This window comes from Lepidochelys olivacea (assembly GCF_965140295.1).
Source record: "Lepidochelys olivacea isolate rLepOli2 genome assembly, chromosome: 14".
NCBI lineage: Eukaryota > Metazoa > Chordata > Testudines > Cheloniidae > Lepidochelys > Lepidochelys olivacea.
In genome coordinates this window covers 42,108,110-42,132,894 of record NC_140424.1, presented here as the reverse complement: position 1 = coordinate 42,132,894, position 24,785 = coordinate 42,108,110, and the positions used below count along the sequence as shown (strand labels likewise).

General features: G+C 49.1%; 1 protein-coding gene across 2 annotated transcripts; it reads left to right on the top strand.

Moving 5' to 3' along the window:
* Positions 1-166: 166 nt before the first annotated feature.
* On the top strand, positions 167-24,785 carry PPP1R10 (protein phosphatase 1 regulatory subunit 10). 2 transcript variants are annotated; one of them, XM_084647258.1, is made up of 20 exons: positions 167-261; positions 843-1,246; positions 14,613-14,730; positions 15,867-15,953; positions 16,308-16,443; positions 16,603-16,654; positions 16,760-16,837; positions 17,136-17,306; positions 17,613-17,718; positions 18,168-18,277; positions 18,544-18,644; positions 18,897-19,044; positions 19,383-19,538; positions 19,810-20,056; positions 20,571-20,646; positions 20,987-21,184; positions 21,677-21,788; positions 22,242-22,343; positions 22,685-23,197; positions 23,625-24,785. In XM_084647258.1, the coding sequence occupies exons 3-20, from the start codon at positions 14,624-14,626 to the stop codon at positions 23,732-23,734; spliced, it is 2,610 nt and encodes an 869-aa protein (XP_084503384.1). In that variant the 5' UTR covers positions 167-261; positions 843-1,246; positions 14,613-14,623; the 3' UTR covers positions 23,735-24,785. The 2 variants fall into 2 exon arrangements, with proteins under 2 accessions (XP_084503384.1, XP_084503385.1); XM_084647259.1 differs by lacking the exon at positions 20,987-21,184.

Sequence of the window (24,785 nt, the reverse complement as noted above, 5' to 3'; positions counted from 1 at the left end):
CTCAGCCGGCCCCACCCCCGCGCATGCGCGGTATAGAGAGTCTCGTGACACCTCCGCAAGGGTGTTGCCCGCCGGCCGAGCCCAGTCACCCGCCTTTCCCCTTCGCGCACGCGCGCTGGGGCCCCTTCCTAACTGCGTCACAACCGTCGCCGATTTTAAAATTGATTTTCGAGCTCGGATCCCTCTCGCTCATCGAGAGGGGACCCCAGCGCTGTGTTTCGCTAGCGGTTTTAAATCGGTTCTCGAGGAGCCGGCCGTTGGGTAAGAGGGAGGAGGGGGACTGCAGAGGACGGAAGCCTTTGTTCTCGCGCCGCAGCGCGAGCTGTAGGGGGGTGGGGCTGTAGGGGGGTGGGGCCGCCTATAAAAGGCGCCACCCGCGCGGTGTTCGGCCATTCTGGGGTCTGGTTAGAGGTGAGTACTTAGCTCTTAAGAGCGCCAGGCTGGGGTACAGGGTGGGGGCGCGCGGGGAGGGGGGGTGGTGGGAGCTGCTCTTAGCCCTTTTGAATGACCTTGGTGATTGATCATTTCTGCTAATTAACCTCCTGGGTCTGAGGCAGGGAACTGGGGCTTTTGATTGAAACTGGGTTTCATCTGAACCATGAAATTCCAAGCCTCCCCCCCGAAGGGTGGTTCCCCTAAAACCCCTATTTTCATTGTCAGACCCCCCCCCCGATTTGCAAAAATTTACAACAGCCCAGGTCCCAGCGATTTTAAAAAAAAAACCCTGAAAAATACGTTTATGCTAAATTTTGTGGTTTTGTGGTAAAAATTTTGGGGGGAGGGGTGCCTTTTGTATCTAAAAATGCTCATTGTGGTGTTTTTTCCCTTCTTTTCTACTCCAGGTTGGTTTGGTCTTGAGACTGGCGTCGAATTTGCTACGAGAAAGAGAAAAATCCCCCCCCACTTGGTCCTTGGAAGACATAAAAAAGCAGCCACCATATTTTCGACCGTCCTTGGGAAGCCGTTCAAATTCTTTGTGACCTGAAGGAAACTGCCACTTAAACATACCAAAAGACCAAACAAAAAATAATTAGCAACAACCTGTCCTGATCCTTTTTTTAAACCAAGCAACTTTTTGCATCTCTTTATCTCGACAAACCACCAAAAATCCCCAAAAAGTTGCTGTATTTTTTTAAAGCCATGACCAAAAACAAATCAATTATTTTTTTTCCTTAAAATACACCACTTTAATCAAACAAAAAATAACAAACCTTGAAGCGCTGTCGACGAGAAAAATTATTGGATAGTAAGTGTCGAATTTTCAACCAACTGACCAAAAAAAAAAATTCCTCCTCTGTACCAAAAAGAATTAACGCCAGGAAGAAACCAAAAATGTGTATATAATTGAGAGGAAAGTAGGCTTTGTTTCAAAATGGTTAACCCTTAAAAGTCAGGCATTTTGCAAAATATGAATGCATATTTATAAGGAGTACGACGGTCTCTTATACAAATCCATCGTCTCCACGAATATGAAGGGTTAATGAGCTCCCACACAAAAGATGGCGGTGACTGAGCCATAAAGTATCGCTTCTTTGTGTGGGAGACGAGGAAAATGAGCAATCTGTACATAAAGATTGCAGGGTAAGGCTGTAAGTGGTGAGGGGCGCAAGAAAGATCTATGGCATTAGCCAATGATGGGTTGGTTTAAAAAATAGTTAACCTTACAGTGATATGTCAAATCCATTTCTATATTTTTAAATTCAATGTAATTGTTAGGTTTTTTGTGTGAGTTTTATTTTTTTAAAACCCGGAATACCACTTTAATAATGTATTTGCATATATATGTAGTAGCTGGGGAAAAGGGGCAATTTTAAGAATTGGGTGGCAATCTAAAAATAAAGATTGCAAGAGACTTTTTTTTTTTAAAAAAGACTTACAAAATTTGTTAAAATTCAGTAACTTGTATCTTAAAAGATCAGAATGAAATTTGATAACATTTAGACTCCAGTTATAACGAAATATAATGTGCTTTTAAAAATGTGATTCTCGCTTTCTATTTTCCCTTCCCTACTCAAAGATGGCAAAGCTGTTCTGTCTCCTTGTCTTTGTTTCTGGCAAGCAGCTTTTTTTTTCCTTTTCAGGTTGATCCCATTTTTTACCCCCCCCCTTTTCTTTTTTGCCCCTCCCATACTTCGGACGGGGACAAATTAGCCCCCCCCCATTGTGATGGGGAGATTCTGTAGTGAATCTTCGGCTCACCCTAATAAGAATTGGATTCCTCCCCTTGTATTTTTAATAGGTGTAGCTTTGTAGGATTGAGATTATAGGATACAAAGGGGGGTGTGTGTGTGTATATATATCTATGATGGGGGCTTTATTGTGTTATGAATTCCCTCTTAATAGATACTGAAGCCTTTTTGTTTGTGTTTTTTTTCCCTCCCCTCTCCCTTGTGCTTCTAAAATGGCGTCTGCCTCATTTTGTCTCTTCCTATACAAAAGCGAGAACCCATGGGCAGGGAGGTGATGTAACCAGCTCTGAGCAAACTCCTCCCACTGACTGACTTGCGTTTGGAGGCAGGGGATGGAGGGAATGAGATGCGGGTGGGGGGAAGGAGGAGGGGAATGCACCCAGCGCGTCCCCCCCTTTCCTCTTTCTAAACTGTTCTAACCAAATTCCGCTCCTGGCTGTTTCATCTACAGGAATTCTCTAGGTACAAGTTAATATATTGAGTACAAAGTATGATCCTAAGTCCACCAGGTTTCTTTCTTTTTATAGGTTTCAACATAACCCATGAGTTTGGACCTCCGCTCTCTTACTTGTCTGTCTTATCTGGCTGTATTCATAACTTACATTGGTTTCTATCCAGCTTCCATGCTCAGTAAAGCAGATGGTCTGCTTTGTCTCCCTTCTACTTTGGGATTTCACTGGTACCTTTTTTTAGACTTTCCGAAGGGAAGTGGGGGAGCATTCCTCTTGATCAGTTAATGTAATCTGATTTGTTATAACAGATGTGAAATGCTATCACTGGACTCCAAAGGTGCTGTACATAACCCACAAATCTGTTGTCAAGGATATTCTGGAGGTGGGAGGGGTGCGTGCATTTTCTCCAGCCACACACACCCCAAGTGTCTTGTTGGGCAGGGGAAAGGTAAAAAGTCTTGTATTCAATTAATTTGCCACATTCCACAGTGCCATAGTTCCTGTACAATGTACTAGGAAAAGAAGTGATCATTAGGAAAAAAAGGGAAGCCCTCATCAAAGGGAGGGGAACAGCCACAATTCACGGGTAAGCAAACCTTTCTGGTATTAATTACATTTCACAACCTTCATTTCTGTTCCAGACCACTTTGCTTATTTCTTTTTGATTATTCTTCCATTGTCAACTCCGCGCAGTGACATCGACTGATGCATGCAGAGGCTGTAAGGATATTTTGAGTCTTGATTTAAGAGCTTGCCAATCTGTTAAGACAACTACAAATTTAATTTTTTGAGACTTTGCATTAGAGAGATCTGGTTTCTGTTACCAGAGCCAACCCATTGGATCTGCATGAACGTCAGATAGCTTGTAACGAAGGAGAAGCTGCTTTTGTGACTGAGATCTTTTTTTTTTAACTGCTGGATTTTTTTTCTGGACTGTTTCCAACATGAAATGGGACTTCACAAGGCAGATTTTTCAAACCCAGCAGGTTAAATACTTGCTGCAGTGTCCAGTGGTAGCATTTCATGCAATGTAAAGCAATTCAGCATTTTAGTCTCATGAGGACTGAACGGTATACAGCCTGTAATGGCCTAATCCTGAAGCATTGAGCTGCTATCCCATTGAAGTCATTAAGAGTTCTGGGTGCTGAGTTTCTCTCTTGGGATTGGGCCTTAGTCGCTGCATGTATAGTGCAGGTAGGATGAGGTAAGTTGTATGTAAGCAACAAACTTAGCAAAGGCCTTGTAGAGATTGTGCTGACAGGTGGGTCCGCTTAAGACTGGGACCATTTGCTGTGTTGCAGTTGTGTGCACTTCTAAATTTCGAAGCACACAGAAGATTAATGGAGGTGAAATACGCTAAATAAGGAAAATAACAAAAGATCCAGCCAGAGAGATTGATGAAAGCAGCAATGGCTCTTGCAGCCTCTTAATAGGAATAGAAAATCTATTTAATTTTTTTGAGAAAAACATTCAACTAGAGGAAAGCTTTTCTTTTTTATTTTAAAGCAAACTCTAGGAAATCCATTCAGACATTTAAATAAACCACACGCTTGATAAGCTGAGATTTGTCAGGCAAACTTTTGAAACTGGGATCTGTGTCTGTAAAAGCTTTTTCTTAAAAGCATCTGTAGACTTCATTCTAGAAGAAAATGAGATCCTCAATTTGGGAGATTTGAAGATGGGGTTAAAAATCAACGAAGTGAGGCTAAACGTGGGGTGAACACACAGTGGGGACTGTCAGGTAATAGGCCTGATAAAACTTTCTCTTGCCAGAAGCCTAAATGATTGCCAAACTAGCTGAGTTTATTCTATACAGCCAGTGATCTTTTAAAGATAGATCAATAGGGGTCTGGCTAAAGATGGCTTTTAAAAGTATTTTAATACCACACTTCTAAAAAAAAAATCCCAATACATGAAGTTTCTGTACCTTAGTAGATCTTGGCAGGCGTTAAGAGCACCTGATGCTTACTGAAAAAGGAGTGCCGCTTCTGTTTAACAATTCTGTTAATAGGATTTATGTTCTAGAAGTCATCTGCTCCTGCTGTCTGTCTTCCCTCACCTTCCTGAAGTTGTAATCTCATCGTCTCACTCATGTGGGTGAAGATATGAGAGGGGGTTGGAGAAGTAAGACACTGAGATGCTAAAGGGACAAAGATACTGTGCCAGAAGCTGAACCCTTTGCTGTAGCCTGGTGACCTTGACAGTCACCGGCAGGTTCTCTGTCACATTTGACACCTCAGTTATGCTGAGAGCATATGTGGACAACGTATTGTAAAGATCACTTCTGATTTGAGGTAGCTCGGCCTCTAGGTGAAACTCAGTTTAGCATTTAGACCCCAGGGAAAATAATTGAGTTTTGAGGAAATTAGCAGGTCTCTGAATACATAGGGGGGTCCAGATCTTTAAATGTAAAGATCTGGCTGAATTTAGTCTGGTTTTAACTCTTCTGTAAGTCACTTCAGTGACTACTTTGTCCTTCCTTTCAAAGGGAAGGGGAGTACTTGTGTTTTCTAGATCCAAACTAATCCTCATTTCCTTGCCATAGGAAGGGGAGGATTGTCCTGTTAGAACACAATGCTGGGAGTCAGGACTCCTGGTCTGTGTCTAGATTTGGAAAGAGTGTAGATAGTCCCAGAGGATTTGTTCTTGGGGCTCATGGGTTGTGTGTCTTTTGATGAGAGTGTGGTAGTTAGGAAAAGGGGTGGGGGTGTCTGGGAGTCTAGACTCCTGGATTCTAACCCGCTGGCACTGAAATGGAGACATGAGCAGATAAAGAAAAAGCCACAGGCTTATTTTCCCCTTCCCCATCCCTGCTGGGGACTGAAGTGGGAAAAGGCTGTGAGGCTTACTTTGTTACTCGAGGGCTTTGAGAGCCTCGACTAGAAGGTGTTACAGAAGAGTTACTCCATCGGGATGGTTTTAATCATGATTTAATGAACAGCTGTTTTTGTAATGTTACAGTAACTGGCAGTCCTCAGTCATTCCCCAGGGTTAGGGATTAGAATACCAAGTCTTAAAAATCCTTTGATATATATTAATAGGATATGAAGATGTCTGTCTTCATTGGAATAAAATCCTGATTTCTATCTCTAAACTGTAAGTACAAAACAACTCTCCCTGTGGTCTCCAGTCATATGGGATCAACTTCTCAGCTGTACTGGAACACTACTTGTGGAGGGGTTTAAATCCTAATAGATCAGTAGCTGTGCTTTGCTTGTGATATGTCCTCTGTATCTTTCTATCCCATCCAGACCCTCAAGGCTCTCTCTGTGCCATGTCCATAGCTGCTTGTAGCCCCTCTGGATATGCTTGCTTCAGTAAATCCCATCACCCATAGCATTCAGAAATTGACCCAGTCTCTGCAGGATTCCTTTGTCTTTGGGGGCGGGAGCACGCAGCTGTCTTTCTCTTAAAATGGCACAGCCATTGTAGTTTTGATGCTCTTTATGTCAATACTGACTGGCTAGATCGTGGCAGTGGATAAATATAGGTTGCTCTGAAGAGAGTCCCTGTTGTATGACCCACTGCTTAAAATCAGCTCCCTGTGTCTTCCTTGGCTTATTATTGCCCATAGGGGCTCTCGTTAGCACTGGGAGAAAATAACTAGATCCCTTACAAAGGGGTGAACCACAATTCAAATCTAACTGGACTAAAAACTTTTCCATCTTTTTCACTCTAGGCTCCCAAGAGATGGAGTTTAAAATACAAGGCTGAAATCGTAACATCTAAAAATGCCTTTACCTGTGTTTAACTTCAGCTCAAACCCAAAGGATGTTTTGAAATCTGTCCTGGGGAAAAAGTTTGTTACTTCCTCTATTTCTCACAAAGGAGGGAGCTAGTTCATATTTTGTTTCTATTCAATTTCACTTCTGGTTCTCTGCCCTTAAAGCTGCAATGTTTGGGTTGCAAATTGGTGGTTGTTGAATTTTGCTGAACTTGTTAATCTTGTAAATTTTAGTCTGCTTAAAAAATGTCTTTGTTCTTGTATCCTTTTAAGTGATAGTGAACCATTTCAATGATTCATGTCCTAGGATAACTTTTTTGACTAACAAGTGTGTACCTAATGCAGCTCTTCCCCTTACCAGCTTGACCTGTTCTGATTTTTGTCAGAAGGAAGTAATCTGTTGACTCTCATACATTGACTGTACCTTGTAAATGATCATGATATTTGTGTATTTACAGAAACTGCCTTTAATGTTGGGTAAAAATACGTAAGAATATTGCTTAAAAGTTCACATCACTAGAAGCGTTTCTTGCACCATATAAACTGTAGGCCTGATGTTCAGACTCTGACTTCATTTGGGATCCCAGATGGTCAGGATTTCTGAACATCTATCCATATTAGGATTTGGAGATGGAAGCTGATATTTGTCACGCACTCTGTTCTGCAAATACCACAAATTGGTTTCTGTCCTGCTTCAGGACTAGTTCAGCAAACGTTGTCAATGCTTTATTGTTTAATCAGGATCAGAATTAATGCTTGGGAGACTTAAGCCACTCACAGTTGAATCACTGCTTTTTTTGGTTAAATTCAAAGTGTAGCTCTACTCAGAGAAGCAACTCTGTAAAAGGCATTGTGTGGCTTTGTTTGTCCCTGAACTCTAGATCCTGTTTAATCAACTGGGAAATAAAGATGGCTTTCTGCCAGCCCTGCAAATTCAGGCTGGGATTCAGTTGTCAAGCTGGGTTCAGTCTTGTTTTCATCAGGAATAGATTGTCCAAATTAAGTTCTGCCTTCATTTAACCTGATTTCAGTAAGCTTACCCAGATGTGACTGCAGTCACACTGCAGCTCATGGGTGAGCCTAAAATAGAATGTGGCATGCTCCTTTAAAGCCTTTTTGGTTCTGTGGGGCTAACAGGGATCAAATGTGCTATTGTTAAAGTTAGCAGATCTGACTCTAATACGCACAGGAACCAGAGAAGATGCCTTTAGTCACTTTAAAGAGCAGAGCTATGTCTTAAGGCGTTTTAGACTAGATCGCCCATTCCTTTCAGTGGAAGTGAACAGACATCATAGCTAAATTCTTTCCTGTTCAGTTATATTGTGCTTACCTTTGATTAGCATTGTGTGCCATAAACAGCTGCAGTGCTCCACACCAGAGGTGACTGCATTTCAGGAGCTGGAGTGAAGTGACCAAGCTGTAGCTTGTTTTTCTGGGTAGCTTGCTGTCTGAGAGCAATGTTTGTCTTAAGCCTGCTCCTTCCTGTGTCTGGCAGTGGAGTCTAAAGTCAAGCTTTCCATGGCCAACAGCAGGCCAAATTTTCTAACTAAAAATTCCTTAATTGCAGAAAGCCTAATCTATAGCTCAGTGCCCAGAACATGTGCAGATCTGAGCATTCAAATGCAGTGATTAATGTTTCTTTAAAAATAAAACACTAATGCCAGCGTATGACTAACACCATAGGATCTGTTTGGGGAGCTAGGAGGAAAATGGTTGCCTATTTACCATTTTCAATTATGTAAATTTCACATGAGGCATTTGTTCTCCATGAAGCAGGGGTATGTTGACCAGCACTCTAGCACAGGTTTTGGTTTCTCTTCAGCCACTGACACTGAAATCAAATGCCCTTTTTGGGGAGAAATGGATGGAGACATGCTGCTTGTGATGTGAACTTCTAGGGTGCATGCAAAACAGAAACTCTGGGCAAAGTCATGAACATTATATCTGTTTTTCTAAAGCTTTGCCAAGAGTTCCTGCTAAAACTGTTGACCTTAGACTGCAGTTTCCTCAAGTTAACAATAGAAAAGCTGTTTTCCTATAAATGCAACTTAAAACTGTTCTTTAAAGTGTTTCTCTTCTGAAGCATGTTTCTAAAATGACATCTTGGCAAGTCACAGATAATGCCTTTCTCATCTAGCGCTTTTCATCAGTAGATCTCAAAGCGCTTCACAACCTTCATAGTCTCTCAACACTTCTGGGAGATAGAGCAGTGCTGTTATCCCCGTTTTACACATGGGGAGCGTGAGGCCTAAGGTCACACAGGAAATCTTGTGAAGTGGGGAATTGCACAGAATTGGGAACCATAAGTTATAGTGCTCTAGCACTGCACCCATGATCCCATATTAAGATGTCTGATTGCAGAGCCAGATTTGTTGAGCTCTTGACACTGAGGACCGAATCAGACCAGCAGAATCTCTCTAATGGAGATGCACAAGCAGTAAAAAAAGCTGCTGATCTGATCCTGGGTTGGGTTTGTAAGGAGCCAGGTAGAAAAAACCTTCCTACATGTGTAACCTGACACGCTTGATTTGGGATCATGGACACACAATGCCATTTCATAGCAGCTTTTCAGAGTGGAACACTATTTTCTTTTTAGCTGAGCTGTCTGACACTACAGTAGTCCATGTTCAGGGTTTGTAACTTGGTCATGCTGCTTCAAGCCCCTTCCAGTTGACTGTGGGTCAAGCTATTGGCCCAGAGAGTGGGATCAAACTAGACGTGTAGTTGGCTAAAAGTGGACTTCAGTCTAAATTAGGCTTAAATGTGTAACTGAAACCTTAAATATGCTTTCTGATGTTTCAGAGGTGAACTGCAGAGGTCTTGCTCAGAGGTTTTCAAACTGGGGGTGGTGACCCCTCAGGAGGTCATGAGGTTATTACGTGCAGGTCACGAGCTGTCAGCCTCCACCCCCTGCTTCACCTCCAGCATTTATAATAGTGTTAAATGTAAAAAAAAAAAAAAAAGTGTGTTCTTAATTTAGAATTGGGCTCACACTCAGGCCTGCTGTGTGAAAGGGGTCACCAGTACAAAAGTTTTAAGAACCGCTGCTGATGAAGGCTTGAGTTTAGGATAGGGGGTCAGTCTTTTTAGGAGACCTACAGAGCTGTTAGATAAAGGGGAAATAACTTTTAGCTGTGCTTCGGAACAGAGGTGCCATCAGGTTTGAGGCACAGGACTCCTGGGCTCTAGATTCATCTCTTGAGCAGGGAGCCTGGGAGTCAGGACTCCTGGGTTCTATTGCTGGCTTGACTACAGACTTCCTGTGTGATCTTGGGTAGATCATATAACCTCCCTCTTTATATTTTTGCCTATAAAATGGGAATATTAATTTGGTTCCCTAAAGATACTTAAAGTGAGGGAGAAAAGTGTATCTAGTTCTTAAAATGCCAAAACTTCAGGCTTCCCTGCTGGATGAAGGGACATAAGTACTATAAACAGGTTTAGACTTTCTATTCAAGCGTTAATACCTTGTCTATCACTGTGGTACGAGTACATATTGAACATTAATTCAAATGTAAGCTGTAGGGACCAATGCTGAAGTAGGAGCCTTCCATCTGACTTCATATTTCTAACCACTGGCTTCACTCTACTTGCTTATTTACACCTCTGTCTAGGTGGATTGCCAGGAAATCTGCAGTTTGGATTTCTCTGGCACTTGGGGGGGGTGGGCGGTATTTTGTCAAAGTATGAGATTTACGTTTACATTTTTAACAAGCCAGTTAGCTCTTAGCAAAACCTTTGCAGTTTGCCTTTTAAACAGATCTTCAAGTTATCTTTAAAGAAACTTGAGCTAAACTTGCCATTAATCTTTTTTAAAAAGCTTTTAGTAAGTTTCCATGAGTGCTATAAATTCCAGTAAGAGCAAGCATCTCTATCTGTAGCATAGGCAACCTCAAATGTGTCAAGCTTTAGCAGTGTGCCAAAAAGTGAAATTGAATAGAAACACATCTTACTGCTTGAGCTGAGAAATATTGGAAGTAAATAGCATAAACAGTAAAGAAAAAAAGTTCTAGCTTTTTCTTTTAACAGTCTTTTGATTTTAGTCTTGGTCAGGCAGGGGAGGGGTTGGTAATACAGGAAATTTCTTTTAAATTGTCTAAAAACCGGTGATCTAATATTTGCTCACAGTTGCCGAGGATATGGCTGCCTTATTCTTCCCTCTGGTGTCCTTTAGTCCAGTATTGCACTGATCAGAATAGTTGCGTGTGCTAATAGACAGCTCTTGCAGCCCGTTGTCTGTGCATATAAATCTGGTGCATGTGTAGTCTTTATTAATAGAACTTAAAATCTTTGCTGGGAACCCTGAACAGTGGAAGCTCCCACTCTTCTTTAATATGCCCTGTAGCGCCTGAGGGAATTCACGTGCTTGCAGACCTTCCCGCAGCCTCAAGGCAACAAAGTGGAATCCTTATTTGTTACCTTGGTCAGTTCTGTGTATTCACCCTTATACTGCCAATGAAGCGAAGGGATCTCTTATTTGTAGATCTGTCTAGACTTGCAACTGTCTTAGGTCTGTATGATCCAGTGTCTCCTACTCTCGTAATCTAGTACCCAGTCTTCCAGCATGGAGTACAATCAGGGCATCTTGCGGGATTTCCCTACTGGGATGAAGTAGCCATGGTTAAGTTCTCCTGTGTACATAACTGTATGTTTGATCTCTTGTGTGGATGGTGACAGGTGTTGGATTGGCAGCCCTGGAGACTGAAGTCCTCTCTTCACCAGCAAAGCACGTCTGAGCCTGGCAGCAGCACTGCGAGCTTTTTTTCCTGCCGAAGCGCATTCACCTTGCGTGTGGAGGATACCACCTCGGGGGGGTGAGAGGGGAATTCAGTCTCCATGGCCTGTCCCGCCCTCTGCCTTTCCACTGGGGGCTGCAGGCACAGAGATTTTTCGGCATGGAAGCCTTGCAAGTGGACTGACACCCCGTACCCCCAAACTGATTCCCCCTCCAAGCTACTGAACAACCGTCAGCTGGTAACAACTTTCCATCGCTCCCAACTGTCTAGTTTTGTTCCACTAAACTCCTCTGCCCAGTAAGTGATGGTGGATCTCTGCAGTTAACTTGGAGAGAGACTTTATTGGGGAGGAGTTCACACCAGACCTTGGAAGAGCTGGCTGTGGTTGGATATTTTTCCCCTCCTGCTCGGAGAAAGGACTTTGCTGAAAAGGCAGCGACGAGGGGATCTCTTCCTTCCTTGTTGAATCCAGTCTCGATCAGCCTGCCACAGCCAACAAAGTTCTGGAACTCAGCCATGCTGCCCATCTGTGTGTGTGTGTAAATTCCCCCTCCTCGCGCCAACCCCTCTGCTCCCCCAAGCAAAGCTGCATTGGCAGCCTTACACACAGCCCCGTTTGTTTCAGTGCTGCGTCTCGGAGTCTATGCCTCATGCAGCACGTGTGTAACTTACCAACGGGGAGTACGTTGCCTTTGTGTCACTAGCTACCATTGACACTAATCATTCCTTGCTGTACAAGACGGGGACTATTTACGCTAGGCAGCTACACTATACCTTCACCCCACCCTCTGAATAAGGGTAACATACAAAGGCAGATCTGTTCTGTGTTGCTGAAGCAGACCCAGCCAGTGTGTCTCTAAGCAACGCCCCAGCCATGGTCCTGCTTGTCCACTTTGGTTGTAGTTTAACCTGTCTTGTGTTACAAGCTTCCCAGATAGGTTAATGTGACCTCATGCTACTGCCTACCCACTGCTCAGTACTGCAAGCGGTTTTCATTCCAAGGGCTGAGTGCAGTGTCTCCTAATGGGAACCCCTGCTCGTGTTCCCTGGGTTGAGTGTTAATGGGAGGCTGGGCTGCTGCATCCAGTCACCTGTAAACTCTGCGCTTCCTGTCTGCACCAGATGTAAAGAAAGCCGGTACTAAGGGGAAGTAGTTTCCCTGCTCTTAAGCCACTGCTCAATTAGTCATTTGTTGCTTATGCATGCTCCACTTTTAAGAGGGACAGCAATAGTGTATTCACTTTCCACCCCCCTTTGCCCAGGTTGACTGACACCAAATAGCCTGACTAAGCCAATGATTCCTGGTCTCTGCAGTCCTCCAATCCCATTTACTCTTCTGTAGTGTAGGAGCCTGTGACAGAAATACCACTGAGACTGGGCTCTGATCCTCCCTCTGGGTGTGGGAGGACAGTCTGCCTTGCTTGCAAATCACTTTAAAGGGCCGTGGCCAAGACAATTTCTCCAGTTAGTCTCCTCAAACTGACACTTCTACCTTACTCCCAGGGTGTGGCTGTTCTTTCCCTAGGGTCTGAGACAATTTAACTAGCCTGGGCAATTTCACTTTCCCAGTCTTTCATTTCTCAGTTCTAGGCCGGGCATGCGCCACATGGGAGAGTTGTGTGTGTATATCCAGTGGTGAAGGTCTCTCTTTCCAATGAAATTAACAAAATTTATGAAAACACTTAAATGGAACAATTTTTTAAATCAAATTTTGGGTGAGAAAGCCTTGCCAATGGCCCTTTAACTCCTCTCAGAGTCGTATCTGAATCTCCCACTAATGGAACTGAATTTTTTGCCAGCACCAATTCACGCATTTAAGACACACTGTTTACTGTTAGGGTATCTACAATAACCCCTTTACATGCTAGGGATTCATACCATCGTTGGTCTTGTTGGGTCTGAAGGACCTAACAGAAACGGTAGTGTGATAATGTGTAACATTCATGCTCAATGTCCTGGCAAACAGGATAATTTATCCATGCATGACTGACTTTGCATCATCCTGATTTTGGGGGAGAGTTATAACTTCATATCGGCCATTTGCCAGTTTCCTTTGAAGAACATTGTTTTCCCAGCATCCACCCTGAAAGATCTGGTGTTCCATACAGAGAAGGGAGCTCTGTCTCAACCTAACCCCCTCCCCTTAATAGATACACATTTTTATTCTAGTAAAGCTAAAACCAGTTGAACAATAAAGCCAGACAGATTAGTTTCAACAGAGCATGCTAGGTGAAATCTAATCGGCTTGTTTCAGGGTGCCTTCCATTTCGGGATGCTATGAAGAATTGCATGAAGGAACAAATTGGCAGAGTGTTTCCCATTGCTTTGCTTTTGTGTCCTCTGCATTTTTTTGTGGATCTGTTGAATTTTTGCTGTTTAAACATGTACCTGTAACTTGGTGCATTACATTTCCTAAAAACCAAATAAACTTTGTAATTTACAATCTGTAACTTGTGGATGTTGGAAATATTATGGAGGGAAAATTAATAAAAACAAACAAACAAACCCCAACCTGTTAATCTTTTTTAATAGCATAGGCCAAAATACTTCCTGTTGATTATTTTTATGTCTGGGTTTTTCTTCCAATCCAGTCCCCTCTATTTTAAAAAGAAAATTTATTTAGTAACAGTTTAGAAGATTTACTTCTGCAATGACTCTTTCTAACAAATGAGATTCCAACACAACCCACTGCTCTGTCAAGTAGAACCTCTTTTTTTTTTATGTAGGTAATCAAATTTAGACTGATTGAAACTTACAGCTGCTGATGTATTTTTAGGCCCCATTCTCATAAACAACATTGCATCTCAAGTCAATATTAGCTTTGGTTATCTCTCTAAACCACTGAATATTACAAGGTTTAGATCCACACCTCTCTTCTGATCATGGCCTATTCGGATATAAATTCTTTAGTGTGCAATAACTCCTCAACTAAAAATTAGTCTCAGAAAAAATCAGCATTTTCCACTGGGGTTAGTCTAAAAAAGACAATATCAACTTGAAAACACTATTGTGTGTTTGTTTACAGTTCAATAAATGGCATCTTGCCATAAACTTGTTAGCCTCAAGGTGATTGATTGAGTGGGAACATGACTAGAAATCCCTTAGTCCTCCCTGCTCTGGGTTTTCCCCAATTGCCTATCCCTTTGTCCTGTTTATTTCCTAAAGGCTTGGGGGATACTTGAAGACAGGTTGGCAAAGAAGTAAACCCTGAGTTCAGATCCATCCTGGTTAAGGCCCAAGAGATAGATATGTATATGTGTGTGCACATGTAACTACGAGCGTGCGGTTAGGGAAAAGAATTCTAGTTTTCAAATGCTGGGAACTGATGTTTGCCAAGTGTGTTATGCTCTGGGTTCTCTTGACTGGTGGCAATGATAGGATAATAACTTTGTACTTATAGTATCTGTACCCTTCCTGATCAGGTTTGGATTCCACTTACCAGTGCGATGATATCTGTGTGCTCTTTGCTGAGAGTAACCTTTTTTTTTCCTTCTTCCTTTTTTTGCCTCAGAACTGTCCATCATGGGCTCTGGACCAATTGATCCTCATGAGCTCCTAAAAGGATTAGATTGCTTCTTGGGGAGAGATGGAGAAGTCAAAAATACAGAAGGAGTCACCAAGATTTTCAAGTAAGTCCCCAGTTTAAACGTGTGGTTTGACGAATTCTTAGCATGGCAGGACATAATGTAGCAAAATCTCAATTTCCCAGACCAGAAGTAAGCAGCTGGTGTGGTGTGAAAATGACCCATCAGAGCAGAGCTGTTTGATTGTTTTAAGTCTTTTCCCTTCATAGTGTTATTTATTTATTAGATGCTAATCTGCTTGTATGGTGGTCGGCATTAAAGTTGTTGGGCTTTTTAAGACAGTGTAGGGGTTTTAGTCACGCAGAGGCCAGATTCTCAGCTGGTGGGCATCAAAATAGCTCCATTGGAGTCAATGGAGCTGCCCTGGTTTAAACCACCTGGGGGATCTGGCCCCATTGACTTCAGTGGAACCACAGCTGACTTGCACCAGTTGGGGAGTTGGCCTTGGGTTCCATCATCTTCAATGGAAGATGTGATCCAAATCTCCTAGGCTGCTTTGGAAACATCAGCCTTGCCTTTCTTGTAACTGCATCCTCTTGTTTCAGAAATGCATCCAGTTCTCTTCTTAAATGTTATCTGATCCTGGATCTCAGTGGAAGTCCCTTCTGTAGGTTGCTTGAGGGCACTTCAGTGTATTCCAAGCACGCCTAGCATTTGTTCCCAAAGCTCTCCCACAACCGCCTTGTTCTTCAGGGTGTGGATGAGGCACTGAGTAGCTGTAACTGCCCTATGAAATATTTAACTCCCCAACCCCCTCAGAAACCCTTCTCCAATTAAAAGGATGCGTGTGACGTTTGCAGAACATTTAAATCTTGGGCTAGATCCTCAACCGGAGTAAATTAGTGAGGCTCCCGAATTTAATGGGAATCCCATCCACTTTGAGCCAGCCATTGCCCCGACTGGGGCTGGATTGGAGCCAGTGCCTGCTGGAGCAGAAAAACCTCCTTCCCATCCCCCCCTCAGCCAGGCTGTCCCCCACCAACCTGGGGCCAGATTGGAGCCAGTGCACCACAGAGGGGAAAGAAGCCATATGTTGTTCCCAGATGAGTCCTGTTACTCCTTCTTCTTGGCCCCCGAGCCTACGGAGTCTGATTTTGTGGCAGTTGGTTGCCATGTGCTCTGATCTCTCTGTACTGCATCAGCTCAGCTTCTTCCTTGCCTCTCTCCCTTCCTGCTTGCAGCTTCATGAAAGACGCCCAGAAAATGGTCAGTCGCTGCATCTACCTGAACATCCTGTTGCAGACCCGGGCGCAAGACATCCTGGCGAAGTAAGAGTCGTGGAGGGTTCCTTACGGAGAGTGGGGACTGGGGGTCAAATTATCCCTAGCTCTGGGAGGGGAGTGGGGTCTAGTGAGTTAGAGAAGGGGGAGCTGGGAGTCAGGACTCCTGGGTTCCCTCCCCAGCTCTGCCGCTAACTGTGACCGTGGCTGGGTGTCTTTTCCTCTGAGGTGCAAAGTGGTTCTCAGGGAGGTTATGGGGTTTTAGTGACCCATCTCTGGCAGGTGCTTGGAGATCAATCCTGGGCTGTAAGGAGTAGGCAGAGACAGTTCAAAGTTTGGCTGTAGCCCATGGCGTGGGAAGGGTATGACACCAGCACTGACCTGGATCTACTCTCTTCCCAGGTTCATCCGGGTTGGGGGTTACAAACTTCTCAACACTTGGCTCACCAGCTCCAAGGCATCCAGCAATGTGCCCCTGCTGCAGCAGATCCTGCTCACACTACAGCACCTGCCCCTCACTGTGGATCACCTGAAGCAAGTGAGTAAAGCTGCTGGCGCTCTCCCTTCACAGTCAGTGCTGACCACGGTGGCCCAGTGCGGTGCTAGGGGGCACTGTGCTGCAGGGAACAAGGTGGGGACGCTGTCCCTTGCGGTCAATGCTGACCATAACCCTCTGTCCCTCTCTGATCTTTTCCAGAACAACACGGCGAAGCTGGTGAAGCAGCTTAGCAAGTCGAGCGAGGACGAAGGTAAGAGACCGCCCTATTGTGTGTGTGCGCGCCATGCCTCCTCCCGTCTGCAGGAGCTTGGTGCGAGCTGCCCTGCTCTAATCTCTGTCCTCTCTCCCCTTGCAGAGCTCCGCAGACTGGCCTCCATCCTCGTCAGCGACTGGATGGGCGTCATCCGCTCCCAGAGCAGCGCGCAGCCTGCAGGTGAGTCACACCCTTGAAACATGCATAGGAGACCTTGTTTGAAATGATGGGGCCCCAGCCGTCTTAGCTCTGGCCCCTCAGCCCACTAGTGGGTGCCCTCCCCGCACCATCCTGGGTCTGTCTTCTCTAGCGTGGGATCCCTGCCACTCTACTGCTCAGTGGCTCCTCCCATAATACGCTTCTCGTGTCCATCCTAACCGACGTGGGCAGACTGTGGGCTTTTCCCTGGAGCCTGAGGGTGGAGAAGCTCTTGCAGTGGCCTCTGCCTTTGGGACTTGAACCCTCCCCTTCCCTGCAGAGCGAGACAAGAAAAAGCGGAAGGAGGAGAGTAAGAGCAAAGCACCTGTCCAGGAGAAGCCTCAGGAGGCCAAGGCAGAAGCCAAGGCTGAGGAGACACCGGAGAAGAAGAGAGAGAAGCCAAAATCGCTACGCACCACAGCACCCAGCCATGCCAAGTTCCGCTCCACTGGTGGGTACTGGGAGGGGCATCTCTCAACTCCTGGGGGGAGTAGGCCTGATCGAGGGCAGCAAGCTAAGAGGCCTCAAGTGGGATTCTGTATGGCTGTTCCCCAGTTGCCCCACCTAGAGGTGGCTCTGAGCAGTGTAACTGTGCAGCTGGTCCCCACTTGCCCCACCCCAGAGGTGGCTGCATTTCTCTGCTGGGTGACCTATCCCAGCTTAAAAAGCCTTTGGGATCCTTGCAGATGAGGTACTATGAAAATGTGGGCTTATCCCGGTGCTGTACTCTGCTAACCTGAGTTCTGCTTTGCCGTAGGGTTGGAATTGGAGACTCCCTCACTGGTTCCTCTAAAGAAGAACCCCAACGCTGTAGTGGTGTCTGAAAAATACAACCTGAAGCCGATGCCAATAAAGAGACAGAGGTAGGTCTGAGCGTCCCGCCCTGCTCTAGGGAAAGCATCCAGACTTTATGCCTGTGGCTTCCTCTGTCTGCCTCACCTTTCCACTCTGTTCCTCAGTCCTGAGAAGCACTCTGTGTAGAATTGGGAGGCAAGACTCCTGGGTTCCCTCCCTGTCTCTTGGGAGGGGAGTGGGGTCTAGTGGTTAGAGCAGGGGTCTGGGAGGCAAGACTGAGTGCTGAGGGGATTTGCCCGAGACCCTGTGTGTGGTACAGGCCCAGCATTGGTATCCTTCCCCAAGCCGCCCCTTCAGCCCCCTGCAAAGCAGCTCTAGGGTTGTGCTGTGCTTCCTATGCTCTTCTTCACACCAGATCGCCACATGATCTGGGCTTGCCCGCTCCTTGCTCAGGGCAGCATCTGACCCCTTTCCTGGGTTGTGGCCTCAGTACCATGTCTGCTTTTCCCTCTCACAGCACGTCCGCCCCCTCTGGAGACAACCCACCAGTAGAGAAGAAATACAAGCCTCTGAACACCACCCCCAACAGCACCAAGGAAATCAAAGTCAAGATCATCCCTGCGCAACGTGAGTACACTGAGTCCCCGGTAGTCAGGATGCCTGGGTTCGGTCATCATCATCGGGAGGGGAGTGGGGTCTAGCTGGAGTAGCGGGGTTGCAGAGGTGGGGCTGAGAGTCCGGACTCCTGGGTTCTATCCCTTGGCTCGGGGAGGGGAGGGGAGTGGGGTGTAGCATAGGGGAGGGGCAGGATAACACGTGAAGTTGCTGGTGCTTGGAGCGTTCAGTTTCTGTAACCTGTTTCATTCCCCCTTCTTCCCCCCCCCCGCCTGCAGCAATGGAGGGCTTGGGCTTCCTGGATGCCCTTAACTCTGCCCCCATCCCAGGGATCAAGATCAAAAAGAAAAAGAAAGTCTTGTCTCCTACTGCAGCCAAGGTACAAACACTTCTGGGTGGGGAATGGGGGATGGTTGGTTAGAATGGGGGGTGCTGAGAGGCAGGACCCCTGGGTTCCATCCCCAGCTTGGGGGTGGGGCGGGGGGTCTGGTGGGTTAGAGCAGGGGGCTGGGAGGCAGCACCCCTGGGTTCTGACGTCAGCAGTGAGAAGGGTGTGGGGTCTGGTGCAGGAGCTGGGAGTCACTGGTTCACTTCCCATTACGCTGATCCCACATTTCTCTCTGTGTCCCAGTCGAGCCCGTTTGAAGGGAAGCCAGCCCCAGAAGCGAGCACTGCTAAACCATCCTCGCCAGAACCCGCTACTGCATCCGAGCCGATGGAGGTGGATCGGCCTGGCACTCCTGTGCCGGCAGTAGAGGTCCCAGAGCTGATGGAGACAGGTAAGGATGGGGAAAGCGTTGGAGCCAACAGGTTCTGTTGTGCTAACCCCGGGTGGGTGGTAGGTGTCAACCCAACATCCTGGCTGTGTTGGATCAGACCTGATGTTTCCACCCAGGAGGCCGTAAAACCCCATAATGCATGTGGCCAGGTGTGCCATGCCAGCTGGGGTACAGCTGCCTTGGCAGAGGGGGCAGCCCCTGTGTCAGCTCAACTGTGGGGCTGGCAGGGCTGTCTTCACTGGGGGTCCTGGGTTGGGCTCAGGAGGCATTGGCGCCAGCTGGTAGATCCAGGCTCCGTGGGTGTGTTTGTCTGATTGCTCTGTGTCCCGTCCCTGCAGCCTCGTCCGAGCAGAACTCTGATGCCAAGCCACCCGAGAGTGCAGCTGACTCCACTCAACTTACCAAGAAGGGCAAGAAGAAGAAGACAGTGAGCTGGCCTGAAGAGAGCAAGCTGCGGGAGTACTTCTACTTCGAGCTGGACGAGACTGAGCGAGGTGAATACTGAGGAGGGGGCCTTTCCCTCTAGGGGGCACCAGCTCCAATCCGGCGCTTGGGGTATGGGACATGGGGCCTTTCCCTCTAGGGGCTGCCAGCTTTGCTCCGGCGCCAGGAGACTACCTGGCTTCTGCGGGTGGGAGAAGGGATACGAGGCCTTTGAACTCCTATTATAGAGTGGGGTGTCTCACCCTTCCTATCGGCTGTACGGCAGTGGCCTGTCTGTCCCCTGACTAAACCTCTCCCCATTTCTTCTCCTCCCCCTGGCAGTCAACGTGAACAAGATCAAGGACTTCGGCGAGGCAGCCAAGCGGGAGATGCTGAAGGATCGGGAGGCCTTTGAGACGGCACGCCGGCTCAGCCACGACGCCATGGAAGAGAAGGTGCCCTGGGTTTACCCCAAGCTCATCGACCTGCCTAACCCCCTGGTGCAGCCAGGCAATGGCAGCCGCGAGAAGTTCACCCAGGCCGAGAGGGAAAAGGGCATCCTGCAGGAGATCTTCCTGTCAAAGGAGAGGTGGGTGTGGTCCTGGGGGGCAGTGCAAGGGATTGGAAGGATACTGGGGTCAAGGCCGGGGCACCATTTTCCATTTGCACAGTGTAGGTTCTTTGTCCCCCTCTAATGGCTGCACCATGCAACAGCCAGTGTATCAAATTTAGGGCCACCCACCTGAATTCAGCATGGCTCTGTTCCTCTCTAGCGGCATATGAACCAGCTGCTGCCTCTGAGCTTGTCGACTTGGTTGTTTGACGCAGGGAGCACAGACCCTGCTTTCAGCTCCAGAGATCCCGCAGATGACCTCACCTGGGGCTCTCTTGGTTGCTGGGCATCAGGATCCCCCTCTGACCCTGCTATCTTTGCTTCCCATGGCTGGTGGATGCTGGGTGGGTGTAGACCTGGCCTGTGAGGCCATGCTGGAGCTAAGGGGCAGGGGGGAGGGGCATTAGGCTGTGCTGACAGCCCCATCAGTGGTGGGCTACGACCACATGTCTCGGTGCTGAGATCTGATGGGCATCTCTCCTCTCCACAGCGTTCCAGACAGTCCCCACGAACCCGACGCGGAGTCCTATGAACCCCTGCCGCCCAAACTCATCCCGCTCGACGAGGTATGTCTGGCCCAGGGCCCCGGGTTCTCTATCCTGCTTTGGAGGACAGAAGGAGGGGACCTGTTGGGTTAGAGCAGGGGGATTGGTAGTCAGGACTCCTGGGTTCGCTCCTCACTGTGGAAGGGGTCTAGGGGTTAGAGCAGGGGGTTCATTTCCCAGTTCACTGGGGGCCCTCCCCCGCTCTGTGTCTGTCTCCCCTGTATAAACGGGGACGGGCTAGAGAAGGGCAAAGGCCCAAGAACCCAAGCGCCCAGCCATGACCCCCAGCCCCTAAGGCTGGGGCGTCCTCCTTGCCCTCAGCCCGTCCTGACTCCAGTGTCTCCTCTGTCCCCTCTCTCAGGAATGCACCATGGACGAGGCCGCCTACCAGGAAGGACTCGACCCAGCCGCCGCCTCGCAGTCTCCCGATGGAGCCGGGGCCTCCAAGCTGCCCCCAGTGCTGGCCAACCTGATGGGGAGCATGGGGGCCGGCAAGAGCCCTCAGGGCCCCAACCCCAGCTCCTCCATGAACGTACAGGAGATCCTCACCTCCATCATGGTAATTGGAGCTGCTGTGTAGTTTGATTGACCCTACAGGCTTCCCGTAGTGGGAGGGTCCAGCACCAAAAGGGTAAACAATGAGCCGTTCTATGGGTGGGGCCTCACTGGCCCATCTACCCCCAGAGCGGACCATTGCTTCCCCCCCCGCCGCCCCACCACTGCTGGAGTGGACCATTGGCCTGGTCTCCCTGCCTCCAGCTTGGTTGAAGTTCCAGCGTTTTGGGGGGGGAGGGGAAACTCAGAAAATGCACCAGCTGAGCAATAGTTGGGGTGGGGGGATGCATGGGGGGGTGGGACTCTTTCCTGTCACCGCCTTCTCCCAAAGCAGTTGGCTCAAGCCAGCCCCTGGCCCCAGCTAGAGGGTTAATGGACTAGCACAGCGCCCTAGAGTTAGAGGTCAGAGAGCGCTGAGGGGGTGTAGTGTGTGTGTGGGGGGGGAGGAGAGACACTCTGTCTAACCCTGCTCCTCCTCTCTCCCTTCCCTGCACAGGGCGGGCCCAACAACCACAAGACAGAGGAGCTAATGAAGCAGCCGGATTACTCGGACAAGATCAAACACTTGCTTGGCAACCTCCAGACACAGCCCCCGGGGCCCTCAGGAGGTAAGAGACCTGTGGGGGGGCACTGACCTTCTTCCCACCTCCCTCTTCTTCTAGGAGAAAATTCTGTTCTGCCGGTCGCCTTCTGGCTTCTGTTTCTCTGCCTTCTGTCTGTCTCGATGGGGCACCTGGGCCTTATAAACCATCCACTCCTACAGTTCTAGGGGCTCTGGCAGGCGGGTAATCGGAAGGACCTGATCTTGGTTGATTCAAATGGCTGGTGCCAGGGTAGAGCTGGTGCACCCAGCATCCCGATGACATCGTAGGGGTGCGAGTGCGTGTCTGTGTGATTTCCCTTGCTCTGGGGGTTCCAGGAGAGGTGGCCTTGTAAACATGTCCTGGGTTAGGATCGGAGGTTGCCTGTGAGGGGATGGGAAGTGAATCCCCCACCCCCTTTCCACTTCCCATTGTAACCCCATTGGCTGTATTTGACCCCTCTGCTCTCTTGTCTTCCAGTGCCCCACGGGCTGCTGGGCCCAGGGCCCCTCGCCAATGGATTCCCACCTGGACCAAAGAACATGCAGCATTTCCCTCCCGGGGGGCCAGGACCCATGCCTGGTAAGGAGGGAGCTACCATCTTCTCGGGGTGGGAGGACACGAGTGTCAGACCTTCAGCTGGAGTGTGCCTGAGTCAGTAGGGAGTGCTGACCCCAGTGCGGTGCCAAGGGGCGCTGTGCTGTAAGGAGTGGGGTAGAGGCTCAGTAGGGGACACTGCCCTGGCGTCAGTGCTGGTGCCAATGCCCCAGTGTGGTACTAGGGACCACTGTGCTGCAGAATGGGGGGCTCAGTAAGGGGTCCTGTGTGGCATGGAGCAGGGTGGGGGTTCAGCAGGAACTGTCTTTCTGCCCTGGGTGCTCAGACGGGGGGGTCTCTAACCTTTGTGCCTCTCTCTCCCCTAGGTCCCCACGGTGGCCCTGGGGGTCCCAACATGCCCCCAGGTCCTGGCATGCCTGGCGGGCCCAGGATGATGGGCCCTCCACCTCCCCAGCGAGGCGAGTTCTGGGATCCCCCTGATGGCGGCATGCGGGGAAACCCCCACGGGGGTATGCGAGGGGGTGGCCCCGGCCCGGGGCCTGGACCAGGCCCTTTCCACCGGGGACGAGGCGGGGAGCCCCCCTTCCGGGGACGAGGAGGAGGCGGGCGCAGCGGCGGCCCCCCCAATGGCAGAGGCGGGCCCCCTAACAACGGCATGGGTGGAGGAGGCGGCCACGGCGGCGGCGGCCATGGTGGAGGCCACGGAGGCCATGGTGGAGGCCACGGCAGGGGCCACGGCGGCCATGGTGGGGGCCACGGAGGCGGCGGCCATGGTGGGGGCCACGGAGGCGGCGGCCATGGAGGTGGCCACGGAGGAGATCACGGCAGAGGCCACCCAGGGGATCACGGCCGGGGTCATGGTGGAGGCCACGGAGGAGGTAATTGCAGGGGGCTTGGCTTGCCCTCTAGGGGGAGCAGAGGGCCTTGGCTTTGGAATGGCCCTGCCCCTTTGTGGGAGGGGCCTGTGAGTGCCCCCTCCCCTCCCCCGTTTTTATCCAGCCGGTGGCGAGGGCCGATGGGGGAGACCCAGCATGCATTGCACCCATTCGATCCTGTGGGCCCCGCTCCTTGGGGGCGGGGCCCAGAGTGGCAGAGACCCCCTATGGGCCTGTGAGAACAAGGAAGACAGTTTCAGCTGCAGCATTGCATGCTGGGAGCTGTAGTCTGCTCCTGGCAGCCTGGGTTAGGGTGGAGTGTTGCATGCTGGGAGCTGTAGTCTCTCCCCCATCCTCTGCCCTGCTCTGCCACCCCTCTGGCCGTGCCCTGCTGCCGTGGCTGACCTGCGCCCCGTTTTCTCTCACGCAGACATGTCGAGCCGCCCCGTGTGTCGCCACTTCATGTTGAAAGGCAGCTGCAGGTACGAGAACAACTGTGCCTTCTACCATCCCGGAGTGAATGGGCCGCCCCTGCCGTAGCGCCCGGGGCCCTCCCTCCACCCCGCCGACACCCCGTGAAACCGCCCAACACAGCTGCCCCCCCCTTCACGGACTCTGGGGTGCCCGCTGTCGGACTTGGGCTCTGAATCCACCATTTATGGCTTCTGTGAGGCCTTGTAACGCCCAGGGGGGAGGAGCAACCCCCCCCACGGCTGCTGCTACTGAGGAACCACTGCGGGGGGGGGAATATCCCCCCGCCACTCCGCTCCCTCCTGTGTTGTTTTAATCTGATGGAGGCGCTGATGGGACCTGACTCTGCGCCCCCCAGTGACTTTTTGCAAGCACAAGAGCCGCTGTCTGCTCTGGGACCTGGGGGCGAGGGGGGGCAAAGTGGGTTGTTACCACTGTGTGTATCTCTGTGGAACCAGCAAAGGTGTAAAGAGAGCGTTGCCCGGCTGCCCCACCCGGCTCCGGGCTGTGATCTGTCCACGGGTTCGCCAGCTGCAGATCTACTCTGAAGACATTTTGCCTGGGGAGCCTTGGCCCTGAGGAGCAGCTGGCCACCCCATCTGGCTCCCCCAGAAATACTGCCTTCCCAGGGCACGTGGCCAGGAGACTTCTCCCTCCATCTGGCAGCAGCAGGATATCAGTCCTTCTGTTGGGGAGGAGAGGGATCCCTTAACCACTGCCCCCCATCCACTGAGCAAAGGGGGTGCTTGTTAACTTCACCCCCTCCATGGGGTCATGTGTGTGAACAAGTGAGATCAGAGCTTCTCCCCTTGCTGTAAATACCCTTCCCCATCCCACTGACGACTGCAGACACGTGACTCCCCTTGGTGCTAGCGAGTCGTTGGAAGTGGGGGGGACATGAAGCTGTTTTCTGTGAAAACGGACGGACTTTATTGCTGTTGGCATCTGGGGGCTTGGTTTGTTTCCTTTCCATTGTTTTATTTTTTTACGGTCTCTCCCTGAGACATGGACTGTCCTCCCCCCACCCCACCCCACTGGTGCAGCCTCCCCCTTTTGTTTTGTATATTTTGTACATTAGTAATAAACATGGTGATTAAAAAAAATGGATCATCTAATTTAA